At 40.7% G+C, this 25,146-nt stretch overlaps 2 protein-coding genes across 2 annotated transcripts in view; one reads left to right on the forward strand and one right to left on the reverse strand.

Annotated features, from left to right (window-relative positions):
* Positions 1-5,622: 5,622 nt before the first annotated feature.
* The window catches only part of syn2b (synapsin IIb), a 64,850-nt gene continuing 45,326 nt past the window's right edge, over positions 5,623-25,146 (reverse strand). Inside the window, 10 exon segments of the mRNA XM_034532800.1 lie at positions 5,623-5,776; positions 6,352-6,916; positions 6,919-7,016; positions 7,018-7,135; positions 10,416-10,482; positions 10,750-10,926; positions 12,208-12,310; positions 13,057-13,131; positions 13,796-13,938; positions 14,866-14,928. Coding sequence (XP_034388691.1) covers positions 5,623-5,776; positions 6,352-6,916; positions 6,919-7,016; positions 7,018-7,135; positions 10,416-10,482; positions 10,750-10,926; positions 12,208-12,310; positions 13,057-13,131; positions 13,796-13,938; positions 14,866-14,928 — 1,563 coding nt within the window.
* Positions 15,959-24,848, forward strand: LOC117730809 (metalloproteinase inhibitor 4-like; the record flags this gene model as incomplete). The annotated part of the gene is given in 8 exon segments (XM_034532801.1): positions 15,959-16,045; positions 16,047-16,076; positions 16,365-16,392; positions 16,460-16,636; positions 23,037-23,134; positions 23,560-23,674; positions 24,182-24,306; positions 24,651-24,848. Coding segments are annotated over 8 exon segments (858 nt in total), but the record flags the coding sequence as incomplete, so codon positions are not given.

The following is a 25,146-nucleotide window of genomic DNA, read 5'->3' on the forward strand; positions in this document are numbered from 1 at the left end:
ATCGGCAGCCGGTTAACTTCACTGTGCACAAAGAGGGCGAATCCACCAACAAAAGCGGACAAATTGACGCGTTGTATCTTGTTTGTTTGAACCAGAATCAAATCTACAATAATAGAAACACGTCAGTAGAGGTTTAAAAGGTCTGAGCCATGGCATTAACTTTGCCAGGAGCAACATAAACTTAAAGTTGTGCAAGTTTGGCTCGCTAGTTCTTTTTGTATATACAGTTTTCAGGCTTTGTGCGAAGCTAACTTCATATTTACATGCAACCATCTCTAACCTGGCTAATTCTCGGCTAGAAAGCAACTCAACTCACTCATTAAATTACAGAACGTCATTACCTGTGTATGAATCAGATTGCCCCCCCCCCCCTCCTTAATAAATTAGTGGACTAATGTTTGCATCTTGATATCACAGTCATGCTTACATATGGACTAATTTGGCATGAGTGAATTCACCTGCTGAAAAACAGTAATAGTGAAGAGACGATTGGACAAACGCTGCATATAGTTGTTTGCATAGTTTTTTAAACCCACTTATCTTGAAGTAACATATAGTTATCTAAGGGTATTGGATGTTTTAATGTAACACTATCATTCACATGAGGTGAGATCACACATTGAAATGTGTAGCATTAAACCCACTAGTGTCACTTGAGGTTCATTTCAACTTGCAACATGAGGATGTGGCGTCACGCGATCCCTGCTGGCTGATAGGTTGACAGATTCTGGTTAGATTTGGTTTTAAACTTCCGGTAGAATGCACAGACTTGCAACAGGCAGCATGAGGAGCGTGGTGAATAATATCCGCAACCAAAAAGTTCAGCCAATGAAGAAATCAATGTTCCTGTTTTAGCCAGTGTCACTTGACCAGCCTCTGACCTTTTGTCTGCTCCTGTGATTAGAATGTTAATCCGTCAGAATTTGCTTTTCAGCCCAGACAATCTATCCACAATTGAAAACAAATGACTGATTGTGTTGCATAATTCAGTGTAAAACGTTAATAAAATAAAGTGTGTGAACATATATATATGTCAGTGATGCTTGGGTGAAGTTTAACTCCTGTGTCTTTTCAACCTAAAGCATTAAAACACAAAAGACAAAACAAATCCTTGTTTTTGTGTGATCACTATGTTTTCAAAGCAGCAACACCATACATAATTATGCTACTTTCATATTGCTTAAGCTTCACTTCATCTGCCTTTGATCTATCATAACTCTGTACTGTGAACTAAGACAGCTGGAACACTTTGCTTATTCACACACACACACAGACACACACACACACGCACACGCACACACACACACACACACACACACACACACATGCTCTTGCTCTTTCTCACATGTACAACAGTCCTCCCCCATGCAAAATTTATTTGTGCAGAAAAAAAAAATTAAATTACACCCCTGAGATTTTTCATGCCACAAAAAAAACTCAGCAAACAATAACAAGCAATAACTTCTGTTTGTTTATACTGTTGGGTCCCAGGGGCCTGGAGCTCTGGTATCTGAACATGTTCATCATGCTTGTGTATCTTTACAAGACTCTCCTACAACCGTCATGACACGGAAAAGTGGAACCGAAATGTTTTTAAGCCCGAGGAGGGGAGCAAGCTGTGCCAGGAAAAATGAACCACTTAAAATCATCAATAGTGCATACCACCAGGAAAATGGCAAATTTCCGTCCCTTCCTCATATTTATTGGCTAATATAAGAACTGAATCTGGATGACATAATGTTAAATTGAGTGCACTGGGCTTTCCTCCCAACATTCATACTCTCTTGCTCTCAGTGGCCCCAGTTGGTTGGGATGACGACCGAGACAAACATGGTGTGGCTTGTATAGGCTTGCTTTGGTGTGTTGGCCGCCCACGTCCACGTCCCGATGAGTAGTGCGATGGAGATGTTCCCACAGATCTGCGTGGTCATCCCGTGGACCAAGAACTGAGAGCAGAGCGTGTTTCCTCTGTCTTTGTTGAACATTGTTTCGTATAAAGAATTTGTGTGAGAGGATCAGTGAATATGTTTCTCATGGTGAAAACACCCCGTTCCTTTAGCATTTGACTGACAAAAGTGTGACATCAAAAGGTTGGGCATGAAATAATTTCAAAAGAAAAACTTGAGAAAAAAGGTAAGAAAGAAAAAACACAATGCCGTCCGGAGAAAACTAATTTAATGTGCATAGTAAACTGCTGGGTGAACAACTGGGTGTTATTGATTGAATATCATATACTTGTATTTGTCTTGCTCATGAATGTAAACTTAAGTGCTATGCTAAGTGCATTGATGTGTGTGAAGTTTTGAGTAGAGGCCTGTATGGCAATGGACATGTGTGCACAGTTTGATGTGAATAAAGAAAAAACAAAAGTAACAACAGCAATCATCATTAATTAATTAGTTAATTAGTTGTGAGAGTTGTAAGATGGCAGCTTTTACAGTGACTGGGAGCACCTAGGCCCAGTGCTCCCAGTCAAAGCAGAGGGCCCCAATTACACGACTGCGGGAGAGCAAACACGGCCTGGCTGAAGCAACTCGTATGGCACATTTACACATGTATATAGCGCCATCTGCTGGCTAAGCACAGGTAGTTCAACCTATCGCTCCATTAAAGAGCATGACACTACTGAGACTACATATGATGCTCCAATATCCAAACATTAAAATATATATATATAAGTCAGCTCCGAGGTGAATCATCACAATAGAAATAGATCAGTCAAACAATATCTGCAATAAAAGGTTATTATTGCATGATTTTATGGTTGTGTTCAACTGAAAGTATGATCTCTCCTTTTCCCCTATGTAATATCAATGAAATATAAGGGTTGGTACCTGGTGAGTAAGTCAAAACTGTGACAGTGACATTGCTGCTAAATGACGCAACATTTTTAAGTGGGAGGAAACCGGTTGAAGGCATCATCCATCTGCCCTGCTGATGTGTCCTTGAGCAAGAACACAGAGCTGTCAATAACCCCACACTGTAAACTCCCTATGTTGCTCAATAAATAATTAAAATCTTCCAGTGTTGTTGTCAAATAAAAGATCTGCTGACTTCATTGGGAGTAAATCCATATGTTTGTCTCGGAGAGCTTTACAAGCAGCAACAACAAGCGGAAATAGCCTCACACAAGCAACCAGATTCACACGTTTCCACAGACATTACAAGGCTGTAGACTTACCTGGTGTCAGTAAACTGAAGTAAATCAGGGACCTTGGATATACTGTATGTCTATGTACTTTAAAAGCCATCCTGCATTTGGGTCAATAATGCCACATTTATTTTGATCCTGTTGACACACTGCTATGCATAACAGAATGTCTGAGACTTATATCAAAACCTTTGATATAAGTCTCAACACATAGTTTTTAGCATCAGTAGCAGCTACATGTATTTGCTACATAAATTAATTGGGTACTCAAGTGATTTAGTCCATTAAGTTGGGGGACTTGTGAAAGAAAGATTCAGAAAGAAATCATCAAAACTGAAGCAGTAGAGTCCGACATAGCCTGACTTTTTGTTTCTAGAATGGGTCAAGCTCCAAAAACAGTGAATCCTACATTTCCCATGATGCAACTGAACAATATATTTTCCTTATAACCTCCTTGGTTGGTAAGTACTCATATCTTTCCATGCCCCCAGTTTGTAACACTGATCTCAATGTGTGAAATCTATGTGACTCTTTGAAAAATACTTTGTGCCTCAAACAAAAGGTGCAGACATCAGCATTCATTTTACTTTGTGAATAAGTGGAATGATGGACCCACATCTTTATTAACTTTTATCTGTACAGAAAAAAACATAATCAGTCACCAGATCATGCAAAGCAGTATTGCACCACAAATAAAAACATAATGCAAAACAAACAATACGTACTGTACCATAAATATGGAGCATCAAGAAAATAAATCAATCAATCAATATATTACAAAAAATAAACTCCTGAGATGACACTTACGTACATACACAATACAATATGTTATAGTTTACTTGCAACATAGTACTGGAAATGTATAAGCAGACAGGTTGATGTGGTGTGGAGATTTTCTATTTATTTTTCATACACATATGAACCTAAAATACAGCAGCTCAACTGAAAATGGCCAGTTGGGTTCATTCCAGGTTGCCTTAGGTTCAGTCTCACAACACAAACAGGATCAATCACAGAAACCAACAGTTTAATATGGCATATTAATCTGGAGCCCAGCTAAAGCAACCTGGACAGTTGCGACTGAAAGAAATCTTAAAGGGAATGTAAGAGTTAGGTATTTAACAGATACACAGGTCCTGTATGTATGCTCATATCTATAATCTATAATAGGGTGACAGCGCTCAACAGTCACGTTGAGGTGTTATTGCACTACTGTCTCAATGTCTTTTCATGAGAATAATCAACCAATTACAATACTGTTGATAGATCTACACAGAGGTGAAACAAGAAATCACCAGTCACAGCTACAGACATGAATCTTTTTACTCTTTGAAATGCATTCAGTTACTATTTAGGATTGATTTATTCAGTGCGGGGCACAATTGGCCTGATCCCGATGCTCTTAAAACTACAACTGTTGCAATCCTTGCCCGACTTAATCAAACACTCAATGTAAACAAATTAATTTCCAGACGTAATCGACCCGGGTCTGCACAGCTAACACATAGCTGAATTGAAAACATGTTCACAATAAGGCTACAACATCTAGAGAGAGAGAGAGAGGCAACGGAGTACAAAACTCAACACTGATAGAGCTCCCTTCTTCTCCAAAAGTCACACAAATCACTTGGAGGAGCCATGCATAACAATTGAACACATATGAACATACACAGACGTCCGACTCCCTCCCACGACAATGAACGTCAAGGCTTGTAGACAAAAAAGGGGCAGCGATGATGAGCCCAGTGGTCCGTAGCCAAGGACCAGAGACACAACAGCTGGATTTACAGGAGTCATTTTCTTCACTCACATAGTTTCACTTACTGACCAAAAATGTATTTACTATGGGGGGAAACCATCGAATGTCAAATAGCCAATAACCTTTTAAAATATGTATAAATCCAGTCACTGAATGAAAGAGTTATGTCACTGACAATGATGGATTGAAAAGTGCTACTGGACTTTGTTTTATCATTGGATTATCTCCCTTTATATTTATATATGTCTGTATTCATATACTGTATATATATATATATATAAATATATATACTGTATGTACATTCCATCTAAAGTCTTGAATGTTCTACTTTTATATACTCCAGAAAGAGTTCCTTCAAGTGTGCTCTGGGAAAAATAAATATCTTGATATTCTATTCTATTGTATTGTATTCTACTCTGAACTACTCTAGTCTATATCAATGACGTAACTCCTTCACTTCAATTAGTCTGGCACAGCTTCATTCCCTGAACATCCTACCCAGGAGGCCTCACTGTGACTCAGGGGGAGGAGAGGAAGGACGGGGACGGAGGGAATACAGTACAGTTAACACACAAAGTTTAATCTCAGACTGGTTCACATGTAATGTCAATCAAGTCATCACTGGCCAATGGTAAAATGGAGGGGGGGACGGGAGGGGGGGGGGATGGGGGGGTCCAGTATCAATAAGGGGCTGACTACGGTTGGGCTGAGTCTAGTCAGAGAAAATGCTGGCGAAGGACTTTCGGAGGTTGCGAATGGTCTCGGCCTTCGCCTCGTCTTGGCCGTCACCTCCGGTGCTTGAGCCCCCGCGGAAGAAAGAGGAGTCGCTGAAGGCGTTGAAGGCATTGGTCAGGGACTGGGACTTACTGGGAGGGGAGGGGGAAGGAAAAAGAAAGAGGGGAGAGCAAGTGGGCGAGTAGGGAGGCAAGGAAGGATAGGGAGACAGAGTTGGAGGGAAGAGTAAGGATGAAGACAAACAGGGAAATATGAGGGCCAAAAAGTCACAAACACAATATTTTGTACAATGATCTTTGAAAACATTCCACAATGTTAACATTGTACTTTAACCCTCCTGTGTGTCAAACATATGCAGTATATGAACATGCAATAGTTAAAGGTCTGACAAATACATCAATAAACACAACAAAGACCCTACATATCCTTATAACTATATTTTTAATTATGTATATACTGCTTATAAATGCTAAATATGGAGGATTAAAATAAAGTGTTAATTTAATAATTTCAGCAACTACCACTTTGACCAACACACTAAAATACACCATTAAAACAAGAATGATATTGATAATTAATGTTGCAGACGATTTTTCTAAAGAAGAATGAATTCAGACATTTACTCCTGTATCCTAAACACAAAGAACGGCCCATTGAAATGCACGTCTTTGCATTCTGAACAGTGTGTCGATAGTGCAGCTCTTACTTCAGCAGAGGATGGGCCTTTTGCTGGGATCCTGGCTGTTCTTCCTCAGGGGCCTCTGCCTCAGCAGCTTCAGCTGGTAAAGGCTCAGGGCTTTGGGAAGGAGAGGCCTGTGGCTGAGCCTTAGCTGGAGACTGGACATTAGGGGGGGACTGGCTGGCTTTGGCTGGGGACTGAACCTGGGCTGGGGCGGAGGCGGTATCTGAGGCCTGAGTGGGTGCTGGGGCAGGGGCCACGGGCTGGGGTTTAGGTGAAGCTTTGAGAGGAGGAGGGGTTTGCGGCTTTGGCTGGAGCTGCGGCTTTGAATTCCTGCGTAGCGGAGGGATGGGCTTTGCAGGTGGTGTGGGTTTGGGGGGCAGCTCTTTTGGTTTGCCAGGAGATGGGGTTGGGGAGCCCTGAGGCTGGGGCTTGGGCTGCTCTGTGGTAGGAGCTGAGGCTGAGGGAGTAGCTGAGACTGGAGCTGCGGCTGCTGCTGCTTTGGTTGGGGGAGAGCCTGGAGCGGTAGCTGCTGCTGCTGCTTTTGCTGGGGATGATGGTGGAGCTTTGGCTGGGGTGGCAGCAGGAATCTGGGGCCAGACTTTGCGACGGATGGGGCTCTCATCATTGGGGGGGGAGGCCTCGGCACTGGAGGCTTTGTGACTGAGGCGGCCCTCTGGACGGGGCCCTTCAGAGGTCTGAGCTGGACCTGGACCAGGTTTTTGGACCTGGCTGGGCTTTAGCACCGGTTCAGAAGCTCTCTTAGCTGACTCTGATGATGACTCCACACTTTGTGATTTCCCTGGTGCACCTAAGATATTCAAATATAATTACATTAGATTATGATTCAATGGCTTTATAACACATGGCAAGACAAGCAAATAAGCAAAAAAGCAAAAGGAGAAGTAAAGGAAATAAACAAATGAGCAACATTATTTTTTAGAGCACCTGTTGTTTTAGTGCAGCAGTTAGGAAACCAGGCCCTGCAACACTCACTTCAGACCAAAGCAGAACATGATCCCGATAATGAGTTCTAGACATGCCCATTCACATAACAACCTCTCGCATTCATAGAATCCCAGACCAACTCATCTGTCAAGAGCAGACTGGGGCAAAGCAGGCTCTGAATATTTGGACTGCAATGACCAGCAGGGGGCGGCAGATCCACGGTTAAGATAAGGTGTGGTGACGAGCCTATCGTGCCAAGTGTTTTTGTGCATTTCCGCACAATAATTCATGCGACCATTAGGTGGGAGTATGGTTTAAAAAATAATTATAAAACCTCAGAGGAAAACACGAGAATGAAGGAAACAACAAAAGGAGATATGACACAACCACAAAATCATACTCGCATCAAACAACTCAGTGACTCAAACACATGCAGCAAAGCGACCTATCATGCAGCAGAAAAGAAACAATTGATTACACATGCTGAGTAGGACGTGACGGGGCAGGGATGAGTTTCCAATGGCTGATAATTCATTTTAAATATGCAGCAGGGTTATAGCTTGGTGTGTAAAGTATATGCTAAAACCTATGTAATATAAAAGGGTTATTTTAAGACAGTTTGGAAAATGTATATTAATTAGTGTTATGAGTTGTTAATTATTATTACATATATTTAGATTTTGACATGTATTACATTATATAAATGATATGATCACTACAAAACCGTTATGAAAATTCATCCCAGACATTGTCAGAGAGTCTTTACTGTCAGGCCACTCCAGTAAATGGCTACAAGTCTTACGTTTTAAGTGTTTGTCATAAAGCATCCCAATAGTTGCTTGGGACTCACGACACATAAAAACCAAAGAAAATTCCATTTGTACAAACATATTTCATTTGTAAAGAACAACACAATAACAATTTGCTTGGATACAAACCTTAAATTACTAAATCACACACACAGTTTGTTGACACATTATACTAGTCAACAAACTCCTTTAGCGCGTGTCTGTTCGTTTATCAGATTGAGACAGAGGAGAACAGACTAATATTGGTAGTCACATGTATGAAGATCAAATATCAGTAATTCAGTTAATTGGATCCAAACAAATTAGAAAATGAACATGCAAAGAATGAAAAGATGCTTATTTTCTTTGAAACTCTTCATTAATCATGTCAGAAGGTTTAAGAAAAATATGCATTGTGTATAGAGTATAAAGCCACTTAGAACAAAATGTTATGAAAGTTAATTTATAACAAAAGACAACACCCGGCAGTTATTCACAAAATGTTCAGATCCTGGTAAGAGGGCTTTGTAGCTTGACAGAAGGAAAGATCTTTGTTTGTACCTTTAAATGGTACACACCAGAACAATGTACTAAATTTAAAGATAAAAAAAGGATTCAAAAAGGTAAACATTAATCACTGAGACAGAAACGCAGCTGAAATGTAGAAACATCTTTGTCTGTCTGTCTGTCGAGAACCACTCAGCTGATCTACTTCACACTTCAAGACTTGTAATAAACAAGTGAAAAGCTCTGCGTTCAGCAGCGGCGGTGGGGCTTCAGGGCTCTGGAGACTGAGTTCAGCATGTCATCATTAACCGCAGGAAACGAGCGGACAGACAACTGGAAGCAGAATTGAACCGCAGCATTTTCACCGGTGGGACTGTGAGTAAGCTGCTATCTGGCTGTGTTTCCGCCCCCCGTAAGTAAGACAGTATTTCCCCGGTGTAAACCATGATACTAACTTAAAACACTAACATTACCTCCAGCAAAACAATCTTCACTAAGTAATTCCATGCTCTACTTTATACCTGCAGTGGTAATGTCAAAGCAAGCAACCGATACGCCTATTTATAAATGACCTTGCTAAGTGTATGTATGCTAAGTATGTAAGGGTACATATACAATGAGTTAGAATAGTGACATAATTCAATATTTCTCATATGTAAACATAATTAATGAATGTGTAGCTGTTAGGGGCCCTTTTAGTTGGGTAAAGTGCCCCTGGTGTTTTTCCCATCAACTAGAGTGCATTTCACAGGTGTTTCTGACCGTTAGTAGCTGCAACTTGAGTGTGTGACTCTGTGTTGTATTGCCGAAGTCCCAAGGAACCGTACTGTCGAGAGTGAAGTTACTTCACATGACTGGATCTCGAGAAAGGTGGAAGAAGCAACACCACAGGCCAAGAATGCGGCCCGTTCTGAACAGGCATGTTTTAAATGGCCACTGCACTTGACTAACAATTCCTGTAAAATATTTTTAAAAACTGGCTATCCTAAAACAACCAGCACACACATATAGAAACACCAACTTTATCCACATTCATGCAAAATGAGAACAAAAGGAATTCAAGATAATGAACAAACATGCAAACATTCACACATTGACAGTATCGTAATAATGGCTTTGTTAATCTACCGTTTTACCGTGTTAACACAGCTTTTAGTTGCCACAGTTAGTCTCAACACATCTTCCCTGAGCTCACATCACCACACTAACACAGACGCTATGGCTGCAATTAAAGTCAACAGGTTGGCTAAATGCACTGCACTATACATTTGCCTGTTACTTCAAGTCCTAACTTAAACAGACAGCAGAGGTCGTTCTCTTTTCTTAGACAATGTTACCTTCAGATCAAATGCTAACTGCTCTTACTCTAAATGTGTTAGTTTAACATTTTCGGTACACGTTCTTTTTCTTGCCAAGAATTAAAGGAAACGATTGATACCATTCTCATGTCTGTATAGTAGATATGAAACTACAGCACATGATCTAGTTAGCTTAGCACAAAGACTGGGAACAGGTGGAAACAGCTAGCCTGGCTCTGTCAAAGGCAACCAAATCCACCTACCAGCATCTCTGATAAACTAATACAAAATCTTAGTCTCATTTCCATTTCCATGCAAAACTAATTCTATGTAGTTAAGAAGACTTTTCCCGTTAAGTTTTTTTCACATGGCAGTGCATATTTAGACAGAGAAATTGTTCAAATACTGCATACTTAATTTTAGAAAAATCTCTGAAGCCCTCTTAAGAGAGTGAACTGTACCATGACTGATTCAGAGACTGTTTCCTAGACTTGCTTTGGGCCTACACTGGCAGCACTTGTATTACAATGGAGAACAGTGTTCAGACAACCTTGAGGTTGAGGGCGCTGGACGGAGGTCCTGTTTGGATCTGACTGTCCTTCCTTCAGGGCAGCACCCTGAAGGAAAGGGATTGGGCAGGAGAATGACAGAAAGAATGTAAAACAAAGAGAGAGAGGGAGAAAAGGCCAACATGGTTAAGTGGGTTCTGTTAAAGAATCAGCAGTAAACTTAAAAGTGATTTTCCTGCAAATATGAACCCCTTATGTTTCTAAACGTGCCTCTCTTTATATTCCCAAGGAGAATTGAAGCAAATGATGTATGAGCATGAGCCATTGTAGATATTCATTTGTATAAATACACGGGTTTTAGTCATCATTCCCTACCTGTTGGGGCTGCACAGTTGTTGGCTTCTGGCCTTGAGGGGAGCGGGCGGGTGAGCGGGAAGCACTAGATGACCTGGTAGACATAGCGTGGCTCATCTTAGCCAGCACCACCTCTGAGATGAGCTGGCGGTCCTCTGCCTGGTGATCACCAATCAGCTGCATAGATGAACCCACAACCTGGAGAAAGAGGGCACAGACATCAGAAATTTTCACATCTTTCCCACTTCTATCTAATCTATCTAATCGACTTGCAACCAAACTACTGAATATTTCAATCAGTCAGCCTACTTCAAAGTGTTGACTGCCAGCCCATGACCAACTGCGAGCGAGTTTATTGACTGTCTTTATCCATATGTGCAGTGACCCAGCTTTTTCCATGGATGCGGGGGCTGAGTTGAGCCACACCACTCAATGGCTCTGTACTTACTGCCAACCACAAAGAAGCAGCTCTCTCTATAGCACTCCATCTTGTGTCCTACAAACCCTGGCTTGTCAAGTTGCTCCCCGAGCTGGCAGAAACATTGGTCTTTCAACAGCTCAATCCTGCGGCCAAATTAGTACCTGCTCTTACTTCCAGAGCCACCCCCTCTGTCTGATCCTGAACTCGAACATGAATCTCGGTCTGATCCTGAGACTGAATAGTCTGTGTATGTGACCCCTAAACATGTCAAAATCACAGCAAACCAGCTCCATGCTACAACTTTGGGCATTACACTGGTTGTCCCCCCCATGACCGGCTGTGTCACAGTGCGTTTGGGTCTTGCTTTTTGTTGCCTGTAATCGGCGGGTCAATGCTTTCCCCGCTGTACAGTAACATATCTCCAATCTTAATAACACCATAGATTTTCTGTAAACTTCCACAGAGTATGTAGCAATTTTCCATACCTGTGACTTAACCACTTGACTTTTAGGAAAGGTATCATTACAGCAAAGCACACTCCAACAATAATGAGTTCACAACCTTTGTGGTCATGACTTTAAGACTAAACACTACAAAACACCAAGATGCTGAACATTTACTGGAAAGTGAAAGACAAGTGGGGAGATTGTTGCTGAATAGAATAAATACTGAGATAGGTGGACCATAGATGATAACCATACTTACCCTGGAAATATCACCAGATGTTGGTTATCAAACTCACTGCGTATTCATATTAGATTCAATCATATTATTCCCAGCCAGATAATCTCAGGCCCTAGCAGTGGAAATGAGGCCAGATGTGCTAAATTTAAGACTCAAAGACCTTATTAGTATTCTAATAAAACTCGCTCAGGCTGAACATGGTGGATGTTTTCAATTAAAGGCAGGAGTCGATACATAAAGTGGTAACATGGCAGCTGCAAAATAAGATTTGATTATGAGATTTATTTTATTTACAGCCTTGTCAACTGTTTGATTTATTTATGATTTATTTTTTGTTTCCATCCATCTCTCCCTTCTTTATGTGTTTTTCTCACCTCAATTATGTAGTCATTACCATCCTTGCCACAGATGGCTTTGACAGCACAGATATCCAGTCCTCCAAAGATTTCTGAGCAGATATCAACCCACTGCTTATATCTGTCACATAGAGAAGTTTGATTAGGTTGACAAACATAATCTGTTTACAGCACAACAACAAAAAGAAACACCTATAGAGTACCACTAATATATGTACAGTAACTGTTGCTATTAGAGGATAAGAACAGCTGCAGGTGTTTGTCTGCTTTATACCATCTTGCATAGTAAAAAAAAATGTTGTTGTTCTTGCACACAGCACACTACTTTTTCAATCATATTGACGTGATTGATTTGACACTGTAAGTCAGAGCAAATGTTGCTATTCAGGGCACCAATCCCGACAGTAAACCTGTTACAGAAGCTCTCTAGCTCGAGGCTGGCCGAATGAAGCCATAAAGGTGTTGCTGGATTGGGAGTAAAGGGCTCCATGGACCTGCTGTATGGAACACTGAACCCATTCCAACCACGGCACGTACAGACACATCAGTATTCATACACCAAATAATTCAAAAGTGTCTGTTCTGTATTTCTGTTGGGGCTTGTGTTAGTAGCAGTGTAAGGTTTGGAGAGTTCAAATATGAGCAAATTGAACTCAAAATTACAGTATGCAAAAGTAAAATAATGTCACTGTTTTATATAGTTCAGGTTGGTATTTATATATCCATTCTTTGCTATTTTCAAACATCAGTGTGTTTACCGATGTGGTTTCAGCTCAATGAATCTGCTGTCAGAGCACATTGTGAATAACTGTGACATGTGCGACACAAGGACAGCCTGAGCGTCACTAATGTTGATGCGGAGCTCACTTGTCAGTCATGGCTACTTGTTCCAACATGGCTGATCCGGTGTTGCTCTTCCAATTACCGGAGATGGATGTTCGCCTGGAAAACACGAGGAAATTGGGCGTTGAATCATGACAGGCACTAACCTTCACTTTCAGAAATTGTAATGGCACACCACCCGGAGGTCATGTATAGTGCTGGGCAGCATTTCTTTTTATTTTGGTGACTGGAAATGAAGAGGCGTACTGATGATGTGGAATCAGCTTTTGTGTGATTTAATAATCAGAAAATGTTTAAGTACACTTGGAGCATTAGAAAACACAAAGCTGGCTCAGACGACATGAGCTCTGAATGGCACAAGGGTCAGATAATTAAATAAATTCATGAATAGAGGTCGCCAGAGAATTGAGGACTGATGAAGGAGCCTTACATAGTCACCTCAACTGCCTCGACCATACTGCTTTAAACATGCAATTAGAAGTAGAAGTCATGACCAATTAGAGTTTGGTAGGTGCCAGTTTATGAGATCTTTCAGTAGCCTTATGGTGTATAGGGACACATTCATGCATTAAAGGGTTAAATGAGGACTTTACATTTCACTTTGCTAGGTTTACGCTCTATTTTATGTAGCGTATGTCACTCTTTCCTTGTTCTACCTAGAAAACACTATTACAAACTCAAAATGTGCATATTGTACAGTACATACATGGAAACAAATAATACACTTTCTTGAACCCAAGGAATAAATAAGAACAACACTTACATGTATGCTTTGTAGTCAGCTCCAATTTTCTGGACCCTGATGTCGTACTTGGCGTCTATGAATGGCTCTGTGGTGCAGTAGGTCTGAGTGATGGCCACCACACTCGCAATGTCCTGGAAGTCACTCACATTGTCCACTTTGACCTACAGACACAGCACATAAGAAACACATATATTTAATGTAGGTTAGGCTTTATGTCTTATTTTTTAGTACAGAGATCATTTCTATGTACATGTTAGATGTAATAAGCTCATCAACAGTATTGTATTGTTGCACCATAACTGGGACAGAAGCGAGACGCGACTTTCAAAGCAAAGTGGAAATTATTGTGTACAGTATGTATCCTATAGAAATGTGTCTTTCTTAAAATAGATCAGCGGGACAGATAAAAGCGACATCTGTAGCACAATATAGGCGTGTAGAAGATGAGATGTTAAGATAAAGGAGGGCAGAAAGGGACAGACGGAAGAGAGGCCCGCTTAGACGGAGCCAGAGGGGAATCACATATCAGATTGATCAGCCCAGGGGGAATGATGTGTGGGGATCGATGAGGAGGGAAGGAGAGAGGCTTCACACTTCACTCGAATTTCACCCAGAATATATTAACACAGTTGTCAATCAATATCAGCACAATTGAAGGAGAGAAAAAGGACTGAGGGAGAATGAAGAGAAAAGGATGTGCTGCAGTCATGGTTGCAATCTGCAACGTCAGTATGAGATAGATCTTACACACTGGTCCTTTAGCTGGTAGTGCAAGTCAGCAAACACATTACACAGTAGAAACAACGTGGTTCCAGACGTGATGGTGCTTAGTGTAAACCATTCAACTATATATAATATATATAGGGATTTTAAAGCACTCCTTGATGGCAATTTTTCACATTATGCAACAGTGCAAACGGTGGGCTTTAGTGCAACATCCCGCCATTTTCTCCACTTTACTACCACGTGAATGTGTCTTCCTTTCAAAGACAAGACCACTGGATGCCTGTATCATCATTTGATCACAAACACTCAGTTTGTAACTCAAATCTTTCATGTGCATAGCATTTAAAATGACTCAACATTACCTTTCCCATTCCAGAGTGGGCGTGTCCGATCTTCACCACCACTGGGAAACTCGGTGACGTAATCTGAAAAGCAATAGAATAATCAAAAGATGAATAATACAGAACAATACAAAATGACTATCAACATGTCAACACACTGAGAAGTCCCTGTGGTGAAAAAAAAGTGGCTGTTAAGAACACCTATCACCTTTTCCAGATCTATGCAGGAAAGTTGGCTTTAAATGGTCTAGCACTGACCACTTGGGGACAACACAGCAAGCTGTTTATACAGCATACATTGATCTCATATTATCATATAATATTATCATTATCACCATATGACAAAACGGTTTAGCCAACAGTTTCTACAACCAGCAGACAGAGAAGAATTAGCATGTATGTGGACTTCTGGTTATGGACACTGTAAATAGTCCTGAGGGAAATCGCTGTCCCTTTAATTACTAAATGCTCCACTATGTTGCTACCTTTTCTTTTTTCTCTTTGCTCTGCTTTATGTTTATAGTTTACGGGTGATAATTGTGAGTTTGTCTCAACGAGTAACACCTTTCATTTTACAAGTTGTCGAGTGATCAATTGTGTATATAAAAATATTGGTTTGTGCAGCTTTAAAGAAAGTGACACAAAATGACCTAGACGGATGTTGCCTGAAGTGCACATATTAACACAGTAGAACAAATAAGAAGTTCCAGCAAGGAAACGGATGCAAATAAAAGATCTCTGCATTGCTGAACATTAACATTCTAAACGTTGATACTATGCCTCTGCTATGTTTGGTACAGATTCATAAATTAACAAGCATTCACAATGTTAGAGCTGCATTTTTTCATTAAAATGCATTTCTGCAGATGCTGACATGCGCATTACATAAAAAAAAGAAAATGATGTTGACATTAAACTGTACAGCAATACTTGTACTATACACATGAACAATAGCCAGAAGTAATTGTTATGATTATCGTTTGCTTTCATGGACCAGATGCTGCACTGATGGTCGCGCGAGCTGCATCGCAAAAGAAGAACACTAATCTAATTTAAAAAATGCTTTGCAAACCTTTTCAACAATACCTCATTAATCGGCCATCATTTTCATTTTCATGACTAACACACGGCAGCCAATGGGAAAAGAGGGAGGACATCAAAAGAGGGTACAAGAGGCAAAGGATGGTAGCTTTTTTTCTCTCCTGCGTTTGAGGAGGCTGTCCCTAAATTGTTGAGTACATAAGAGGCTCCCTGTGTGCGACCCTCTCAGCATTCACGACCAGAGTGTGAGGGGATCCAACTATTGTAAGTTTCTCTGTGTGTTGTCTACAGAGAGGGAGAGACAGAGACAGAGAGAGAGCCGTGGCAGCCTTCAATCCAAGTTATTTGCTCCATCTTAAATTCAGAGGTGTACTTTAAACTTTAAACATTTTTATCCACAGCTGCCTTTCAGCTCGCCTCACTACTTCGACTCTACTGTCGTATCCTTCCCCCGTTGCGGCCCTGATTTACTTTTCCCGTGGAACTTAAGAGGATCAGAAGAGGTTTGCCGAGCGTTCGTCGAGTGGTGGAGCGGTCACAGGCAGCCAGAGTCATCATGACCAAGTCCCAGGAGCGGAGTGCGTGTCTGGGGCTCTGGCTCGGGCTCAGCCAGAGTCATCATGCGTGGAGCGGAGTGCGTGTCTGGGGCTCTGGGTGCTCCTTTTGCTTGGTGCAGGCATGGAGGAGGTTGTGGAGGGATGTAGCTGCCACCCAGCACACCCACAGCATCTATTCTGCAGCGCTGAGATCGGTGAGTTAATAACTGCAGACTTGTTTAGCATCTGTTCACTCAGATAAGAGTTCAGAATATAAAAGCTCCTGCGTTTAATGGTGGTGGGATAACTCAAAAGTGAGTGCAGGATGTTAACGGACCCTTCTTCATAACTGACTGACTTATTGATCAACTTTGGATTGGATTTCCACAAAAATTCAAATTCACAGTAAAAATAGAATGTGACAAGAACTAATCAATAGAGATTTAGGCCTGAGCTTTTTTTATGGTATTTAATTAAAAGAAACGTTGATTTATCATTCAATGATATTCATGTGAATGATTAGCTTTATGCAGAACATATTGACAATCGAAGTTATTAAAGCACTATATAGAATGGCTATCTTTTCTTTTTGTTTCATATCAAGATGAATGCACTTTCAGCCCTGTTGTTATTTGACAACAGGGCATCCTGTGTTTTTGTTGTTAAATAATTGAGTTTTCTTTCTTGCTATTGCATAAAAACAAACCCTAGAAAAAAGTGGCCCCCGGCCTACTTTCTATCTGTCTGTCTGTCTGTTGGGTTGTCTGCCTGTCTCTCTGTCTGACGCCCCCCATCATCCTTCTTGTCTAAGCACAGGCCAAAACCAACACTCTGATCTGACTTTGAGTACTTGGCTCGAGACTGTGGAAAGCTGGAGTATGTGGTTCTGTCAAAGGTTACACTCCAGCAGAGGAGAGACACAGAGAGAAAGAGAAAGTAGACAAAGAAATTGTCGGTATTTTAGTGTTGTTTTTCTAATTGGTCTGTTTCTCCCTTTAGGTTTCGATAGGGTCAGCTCTCTAAAAGTAAAATGTGTCTCAAAATGATATTCAGTCTGAAATGGAGCTGAGACCTGTTTCAAAACCACCATAACGACAAATTAGATCTGGGTTATGGGACCACATTGAGGGTATTTGGGGCAGTGCTTTTAGGACAGAGTTTGATATCTGAAGTGTGTCATCAAAGAGTGAGACAGAGGATTCAGTTTTCTCCAACTGAACAATTTGAGGTTTTCATACAGGCCTGATATTTACACAGTCTATGCTGGTATAGCACTGGGTCCATTTTTATAAACTTTTGGGCTTTTGAACCACATGGGAGATGTTTGCCTTCAGGGATTTCTGTTTAGGCAACAAACCGACTTGGTTGGATTTAGGAAAAGCTCATGGTTTGGGTCAAGAATAACGCTTTGTGGTCGAAAGCCCTCGAGGCAAACTTCTTCCATGTGCACCACTGGACTCAAACAAAATGGATTCCAACAGAACATTAGCTAATCCCCTCCCCCAATTGTCCAATTAGAGCTTAGCAACTGTACCTAGTTACAGTAGGTCTCTTCGAGCTTTGGATTTCTACACAAGTTACAGCGGTGTGAAATGAGATGTAGTAATACTAAGTATCCTGTGAGTTTGGAAGGTTGTTACTATGTATTGTATCCTTTCAAAACCAAAGATACAAGAGCGAACAAGTGCAAATAGTGGATCAAACTGCATTTCTCTTCTAAAGTAAGCTGCCAACATTATCATGTTTGGCTAACTAACTTACCAGCATTACTTCAAAAGCCGAGCAGCATATCATGAACCATTACTAGAGTTAAGTCTCCCACCATTATCATTGTAAACTGCAGGAGCGGAAAGCTTGACAGGCATAGCAGCAGTAACTATAAGAGGCGGGACTTCACAAATGTTCAATTAACCACAGGTTCTTTTGTAATCGGATCCCATTTCCTCGGGGTACGCTTGGGTCTGTGTTTAGTTTTGAATGCATGAGTCCACCTCTGAATGGATACAAGAGTCATTGGTCTCTTTCAGGTAGGATGCAACTTTTTGGAGCCATGAATACCAAATAAAGAAAATCCCTCACTCACACTAAGCGTGTCGAAGAAAACTTTTCATTTGGCGTAATCTGTTGTTACTCTGACTTGGTTGTGTTCTAAGCATAGGCTGGTGGTGGCCTTTAGTTGACCTGACAGTGCTGTCAGAGCAGATGAGACCTTTGAATAAAGCTGTACATCTGAGTAATATCCCATCTGGACAAACTTTGGACAATTTCCTGGCCCTGTTTGTGTATTTGAGATTGTGTGCATGAGTGTGTGTGTGTGTGTGTGTGTGTGTGTGTGTGTTAGTTGGACGGAGGCCAAGCCATGCCAACACAGCCTACTCCATCTCTCTCTCTTTCTTTCCCTCTCTCTCCCCACTTCATTTCCATGTCTATAGGCTCGGTCTAATGGTCTGAATACTAACAATATCAGTGTGAAAGCCCACTGACAGTCCAGCTTTGTGAGCATGACAAGGGTTCCGATTCATCAGGGAGGGGGTGAAGTTACTTACTACATCAGTTCTCATGGTACAAGTTTGCAATATTTCTCTTTGGTTATGTAGCTGTGAGGCAGATGCACAGCCAATTTCACTCTGCAGGAGTCCGTATTCCTGTTCATAACACAGCTGCAGCAGCTGAATTGAGTGGGTCACTTAGCCTGCACAGTTCAAAGCTGTCTAGGTGGGGGGTAAACATTTCAGAGAATCTGGGCCAAGAGAATCATTTCAGGAAGAGACAACAAACTTGGAATAAAATGAGTTTTGTTGTTCAGTTATTACATTTAATTTCCACAATAAATGTAATTTCAATGTATCACTGCCCAAAAACAAATATGTCCGGAAGGTGATCCAACTAAAACCACTGCTGTAATGGAAAAATGACTGTACTATTCTTGGTTAATTGGAAATAGCAACTTCTGTCCTCTTCCATGTTGCACTGATGCACAGCCAATGCTCAGACTGCCAATTATTTGATCCTTAGGCACGGTTATGCCCTGATGTATTACTTACCATTAATAGACAATATAGACCCATTATTTTGCACTAAAGATTTTAATGGGGCCGCTAATTTGCTAAAGCACTCCATTTACTTTCGGATATGTTTCTTCTTGCCAAAGGAAGTACATATCAAAGAGCTGAACAAAGAGGGCAATAAAATGTCATATATATAGTCATCATTGGTACAGAATATTTATGTGTAGTTAGCATGGCAGCCTTATTCAGTTGTGTAATTGTAGTTGAGGAGGGGGTTATGCTGATGTGTAGAATATGTGACATTGGCCTGTAAAAACAACACATTCAAATCAAATTAATCAATAGTGGAATTATTCAGATACCCTTTATGAGGTCAACTTAAACTGAAAGTAAAAATACTTCTATGTTATGTTCGTACAGAACGAGTTCTTGTGATGTTCAGGCCCTGCTTACTTTCACACAGGCCAATCACAATGTGAAGTGGGAGTGAATAGATTCGGAAAGTTACAGAAAGGTCGGACACAGCCCCCACTAATCCGTTGTCGAAAAGATGCAGGGGGAGGGGTATCCAAAAATATGTGACCATTCCAACAGTTCTTAGAGAGTATACTGGCAGCTTTGGCCGATTATAGATCGTATTAGGGAAGTAACAGGGAAGGGAAGTAAACATGCTTAAGATGTATTTGAGGTAGAAACAATGAATCCATTACAGAGTTTGTCCACCAGAGACAACGTTTATACAAGCACCTTTAGATTCTACTTATGCACAATACTTTATGGCTCCAACTATACCAATATTTGATGAATATCAACTGAAATTGATGAAGATGAATGAACATGTTTTACCCATTCTTCAAACTGAGCTCTAATTCTTTGCATGCAGTTTTTAGGTCAAGGCAGGTGTGTCCTTATGAGGTCAGACATTGTTAAGTGTATTGTTAGGTATTATAGAGCATTTATGCACTTACTAGATGCAATAGGTCAGGAGAAATGTGTCCCTTCTAAATCAGTTTTGCACTATACAATTAAAGTACAACAAAGTTATATGAGCTAGCATTCTGTGCTCTCTCACATTTCCTATAAAGTACCAACCTTGGACCAGCTGCTCACTGTGGGTGATGCAGTGCACTCTGACTAAACTACAACAGCTCACACAAGTTCCCATTAACTTTCTGTCTGTACATTTGTTTGTCTGCCTACCTTTCTATCTTCTCGCATGTTCAACTAAGAACTAAGAAAACAGTTTATTTTCCCCCTGAACCAACTTCACAGAACACACTGAGCTCCGTGGTGTTGTTACGTGATGAGGCGGAAAGCACAAACAAGGGGACGGTTTGCGTAGCTTTGTGAGAGGGTGATGCTAAAGAGGGGTGCTGGGTCACACTCTGTCTCCCTCTCTTATACTGTAGCTTTGCTCTTTCTTTCATAATTATATAAAGGTCACTAGCTTCCCTTATCTGTTTCTTCCCTTCTCTTTTTCCGTCTCATTCTGGTTCATCTGCAGGGAACCGTTTTCTCTCTTTTAGTGAGAAAAAATGTGGAATAGCAATTACAAAGCTGTATAGTTATATAGGTAATGGTTATTATAGGCAATTTATTGCATGATTTGCATTTGTCGCCGGGTTAAGTACATTAACATATATAGGTAGTTGATTATACACATAATCAACAGTGTAATCAACAGTCATTGCTAAGCCTAAGTTACTGTTTGTCAAAATTTGTAATGATTTCTGAAACAATGACTTTATGTTTTCATACAGTGGTACACAAATCAGCTCTCGGTCTGGCGATGGATAAGGCTCTGAGACGAAGGGCTGTGTTTCGGAGGTTCTGATGTAGTGAGCGGATATCAGAGCCAAGACTTCCTTTTTCGTGGACTGCTTATTGTCTACAATCCGATTAGCAACTTGAGATGCCAGACTGGAGTTGGAGTCGACAGATAACGTGTACGACTGGATTGTTTTAACAAGTCACCAGTACAAGCAAATTATAAACAATTAAAAAGCTAAACTATTGTCAGACGCTGGGTTGCGAGATTACTTTTTGTCCGATGCGTTCTGCCTCTTTTGCTCGCAACACAGACTGTTTGCCTGTGTTCAACCAAAACCTGCATGTGATCGGTTAATACTAGATGGACTACAAATGCAAAACAAAATACTTCAGATGCCAAAATCTTGTCCCGTTGCAGAATGTGTTTATAGATACAAGACAAAAGTAGGCTTACCATTTCTAGTCAAATGTCTTTTTAATGTTTCTAATGTTTTCTAAACTCCCTAAAATGAGAACATTAAATTGAAGACCAAAGACATGACATTGTGATCTTCTAATAGTTCAGTGTAGGGCTATAATGTTTAGCTGCTCAGCGAATTATTCTTTAATGTTCATATTTACAAACAGTGGGTTTCAATTCTTAAGTTATAGGAGAAAAGGTGTTTAGCTTGAGGACTAAACTGTGTTTTGGCTAACACGAGTTAGCCTGCAGCTGTTGGAGTGTTACCTGTAAGCATAACAGAGCTGGTTAATGTTATCCTACCAGTAGCTTCCAGGTGCTGCTCTCATTGTGGACGCGCTAGTCGTGAAGGGAGCTGAACATAAGTACATACGTCGTGGAGATAACCTCTACCTCAGTTACAAGTATTTGACCTTGACGACTACTACGATGCATTGTTGTACTGCAATGCCACTGTTCTTTTTATGATGTCAGTTAATAGTTACTGCAGCTGTCTGCCATGTTCAAACTTTGTGGGACTTTTTGATGACCTTGGAGAAGGCTATAATAGTCAATTTAATTGATTGATGGAGCTACAGCAGTGTTATTAGTTTAAAGGAAATGTTTGACAGTGAAATTAATTTGGCAGTTAACATAATGAGTAATGGACATTTCTAAAAATGCAGATCTTATGGGTTTGATGGATAAAAAAAAGTATGTTCTGCAGCAATGAAGTCTGTTTGATTTGGCATAGTTTGAACTGCATGTTGCGATCTTTGTGAGTAAAACGTGCAAACTTAATACCATTTAAAGTGTAATGAGTGTTTTGTCTCTATAAAGAGGTTTTAAAATTACACGTCTTCACTGTAACTTCCTGTTGAGAACCACAGACCAATTATCCTTGTACTTGATTTACAGTATGGGATTAAGTCACCTCTGTGCCAGACATAGTTTGGTCTGAGTAAAAGTGTGTGTGGTAAATACTGTATCCATAAATGTGTGTTTGTGTGTGTGGAGTCGGTTAATGGGAATGTGCTAGCAGAGAGCTACTTGATATTCCATGAGGGTTTTGATTTCCCTCCCAGAGGAGAGCAGGGGCACATCCTGTATCACTACTGAGAGGGACTGCTCCACTGTCTGTGTGGAGAGAAAGACGAGTGACAAGCAAAATGACAGAAAAGGAGGGAGGAGGGGGTTCGAAAGAAAGAAATCTAGGCTATTTGTCTATCTGATAACGAGAGTAAAGGAAACACATATTGATCATAAATATGCAGAATTAAGGACATTTTCCATTGTCTCTGGCATGTAAATCACATTATTATCTTCCCTCCTGCATTTATTTGGCATTTCAATTGATTTAAATCCTCCTATATTTCTGTTAATTCCGTTTCCCGACAGTGATAAGGGCAAAGATCTCCGGAGAGAAGATTGTGTCGCCTAGCAACAGCTCCTCACCTTACATGAAGATGATCCAATACGAAATCAAAATGATCAAGGTGAGAGCTCTGAACAGCAGTAACAGCTGCTGTTGGTGCAGACATAAACTATGTTTTTTTTGTCTGCTGTGAGTAGCTGTATAATGTATGTGGGTACTGGCTGTCTAATATTCTGATTGGTTGGCTACATTCAAACACACAGAAACAGTCTAGTTCAATCTCAATCTCCACTTGATGGTGTTACTAATGAATACTGAGCAGTAGTGACTGCTAAATATCCAACATTTATTCATTCTTTAATTACAGCCAGTGTCATTTCTACATTGTGGAGGTGAATTAACATCTGTTTGAAGACCGAGGAGTTCAGAACCAGTATACTATATTGTATAGACATGTGGAAGTTGTTCAAGTCCTTTTAATATTATTCCTGATCACATTTCTGCCATGTATATAGTTTATACCTTCCCCTTTTGCTCTGAGTACAGATGTTCAAAGGTTTTGACAAGGCCAAGGACATCCAGTATGTGTACACTCCAGTCTTCTCCTCACTGTGTGGAGTCAAACTGGACTCCAACAATAAAGCAGGGTATTTGCTCTCAGGTACAGTAACGGTTTTATATTGCACTTATAGTAGGAAACAGAAAGTTGAACATTTTGGGAAATATGTCTATTCACTTGCTTTTCTGCCAAGAGTTGGATGCGATTGATATGATTGTAATGTCTGTATGCTTAGCATAAAGACTGCACACAGGGGGAAATAGCTATGCTAAGGTTACACAATCCACAAGCCAGCATCTTCAAAGCTAACACCGTATTCTATATATAATTGGTTTAATCCATACAAAAACCAAGAAGAAGGCTAGCTTTTCCCCCCTTTGTCAAGAGTTTTGCTTACATCTTCTCATGTAACTCTTGTCAAGAAAGCAACTGCATGTGTATTTCTGAACATTTCTTTTAAAAAGCAGCTGTTGTAAACATTGTAAAGATTGCCATATTTATGGCAGTTAACGTTATAAGTAATGCAGGCTTTTTAATACAGCAACATGAATTAATTTGCTGTGTGCTCAATGACATTTTCAATGGCAGTGTTGTGATGTCACTAAACAGGAAGTATGTGGAGTGATGGGAGAATTTCTATTGGCCAGTGCGACCTAGTGGAGTCCTGGGACAACTTATCACTGTCACAGAAGAAGAATCTCAACTACAGATACCAGATGGGCTGTGAATGCAGAGTGAGTAAGGACGGTTTGTTCTCTATTCATACATATGTATTCCTTGTCCCACTCATCTATCTGTCTAAGAGATTTCTCAAGAAACAAAAGCAACCGAGAGCAAAAATAGCATTTTTCTCTCACCTCTCACTCCGGCTCAAACTTTCTTTCCATTTCAGTACAAACACTCTCAAGTGTGTTGTGATCCTTTTTTCCAATACACAGTTGTTCATAGCACCACGTGTCTACAGAGACGCTCCAGTTTCCCTACAAATTTCACCAAAACACAACTCACAGAGAAGGCCAACGTCAAGAACAAATTGTGAGCGAGTGAACGGATGACTCAAAAACTCTTGTACCCACAGATCAACACCTGCTACACAGTCCCATGTGCGTCTACAGGAGAAAACGAGTGCTTGTGGACCGACTGGTTGCTGGATAACAGCCTAAATGGGGAGCAGGCTCGGCAGTACGCCTGTATCCGCCGTTCTGACACAACCTGTAGCTGGTACCGGGGGGGGCCGCCACCTGAGAAAGACTTCCTGGACATGGCTGACCCTTGACTTGTAACTAATTTTACTCCATTTCACTCCTCCAAAATCCTGAGGAACATTTCCTGCTTTGGCTTATGTAGCTCAAATGGTGCGCTCATTATGACGCGCAGAGTAGCAACTGATTTCATTGAAAGATTGGCTGAATTTGACAGTTGAGGAAGTTTAACCCAACGCGGAGCTTCTGTTAGCAGAGTTCACTTGGTTGCTACAGCAATGCTAAATGTTTTTAAACTGCAGGGGCTTTCAACATTCCTCTGCCTCATTTTCTCACTCTCACACACATTCCACTTCACTTGCTGTTTTCCCC

The sequence above is a fragment of the Cyclopterus lumpus genome, chromosome 5 (assembly GCF_009769545.1).
Source record: "Cyclopterus lumpus isolate fCycLum1 chromosome 5, fCycLum1.pri, whole genome shotgun sequence".
Lineage (NCBI taxonomy): Eukaryota > Metazoa > Chordata > Actinopteri > Perciformes > Cyclopteridae > Cyclopterus > Cyclopterus lumpus.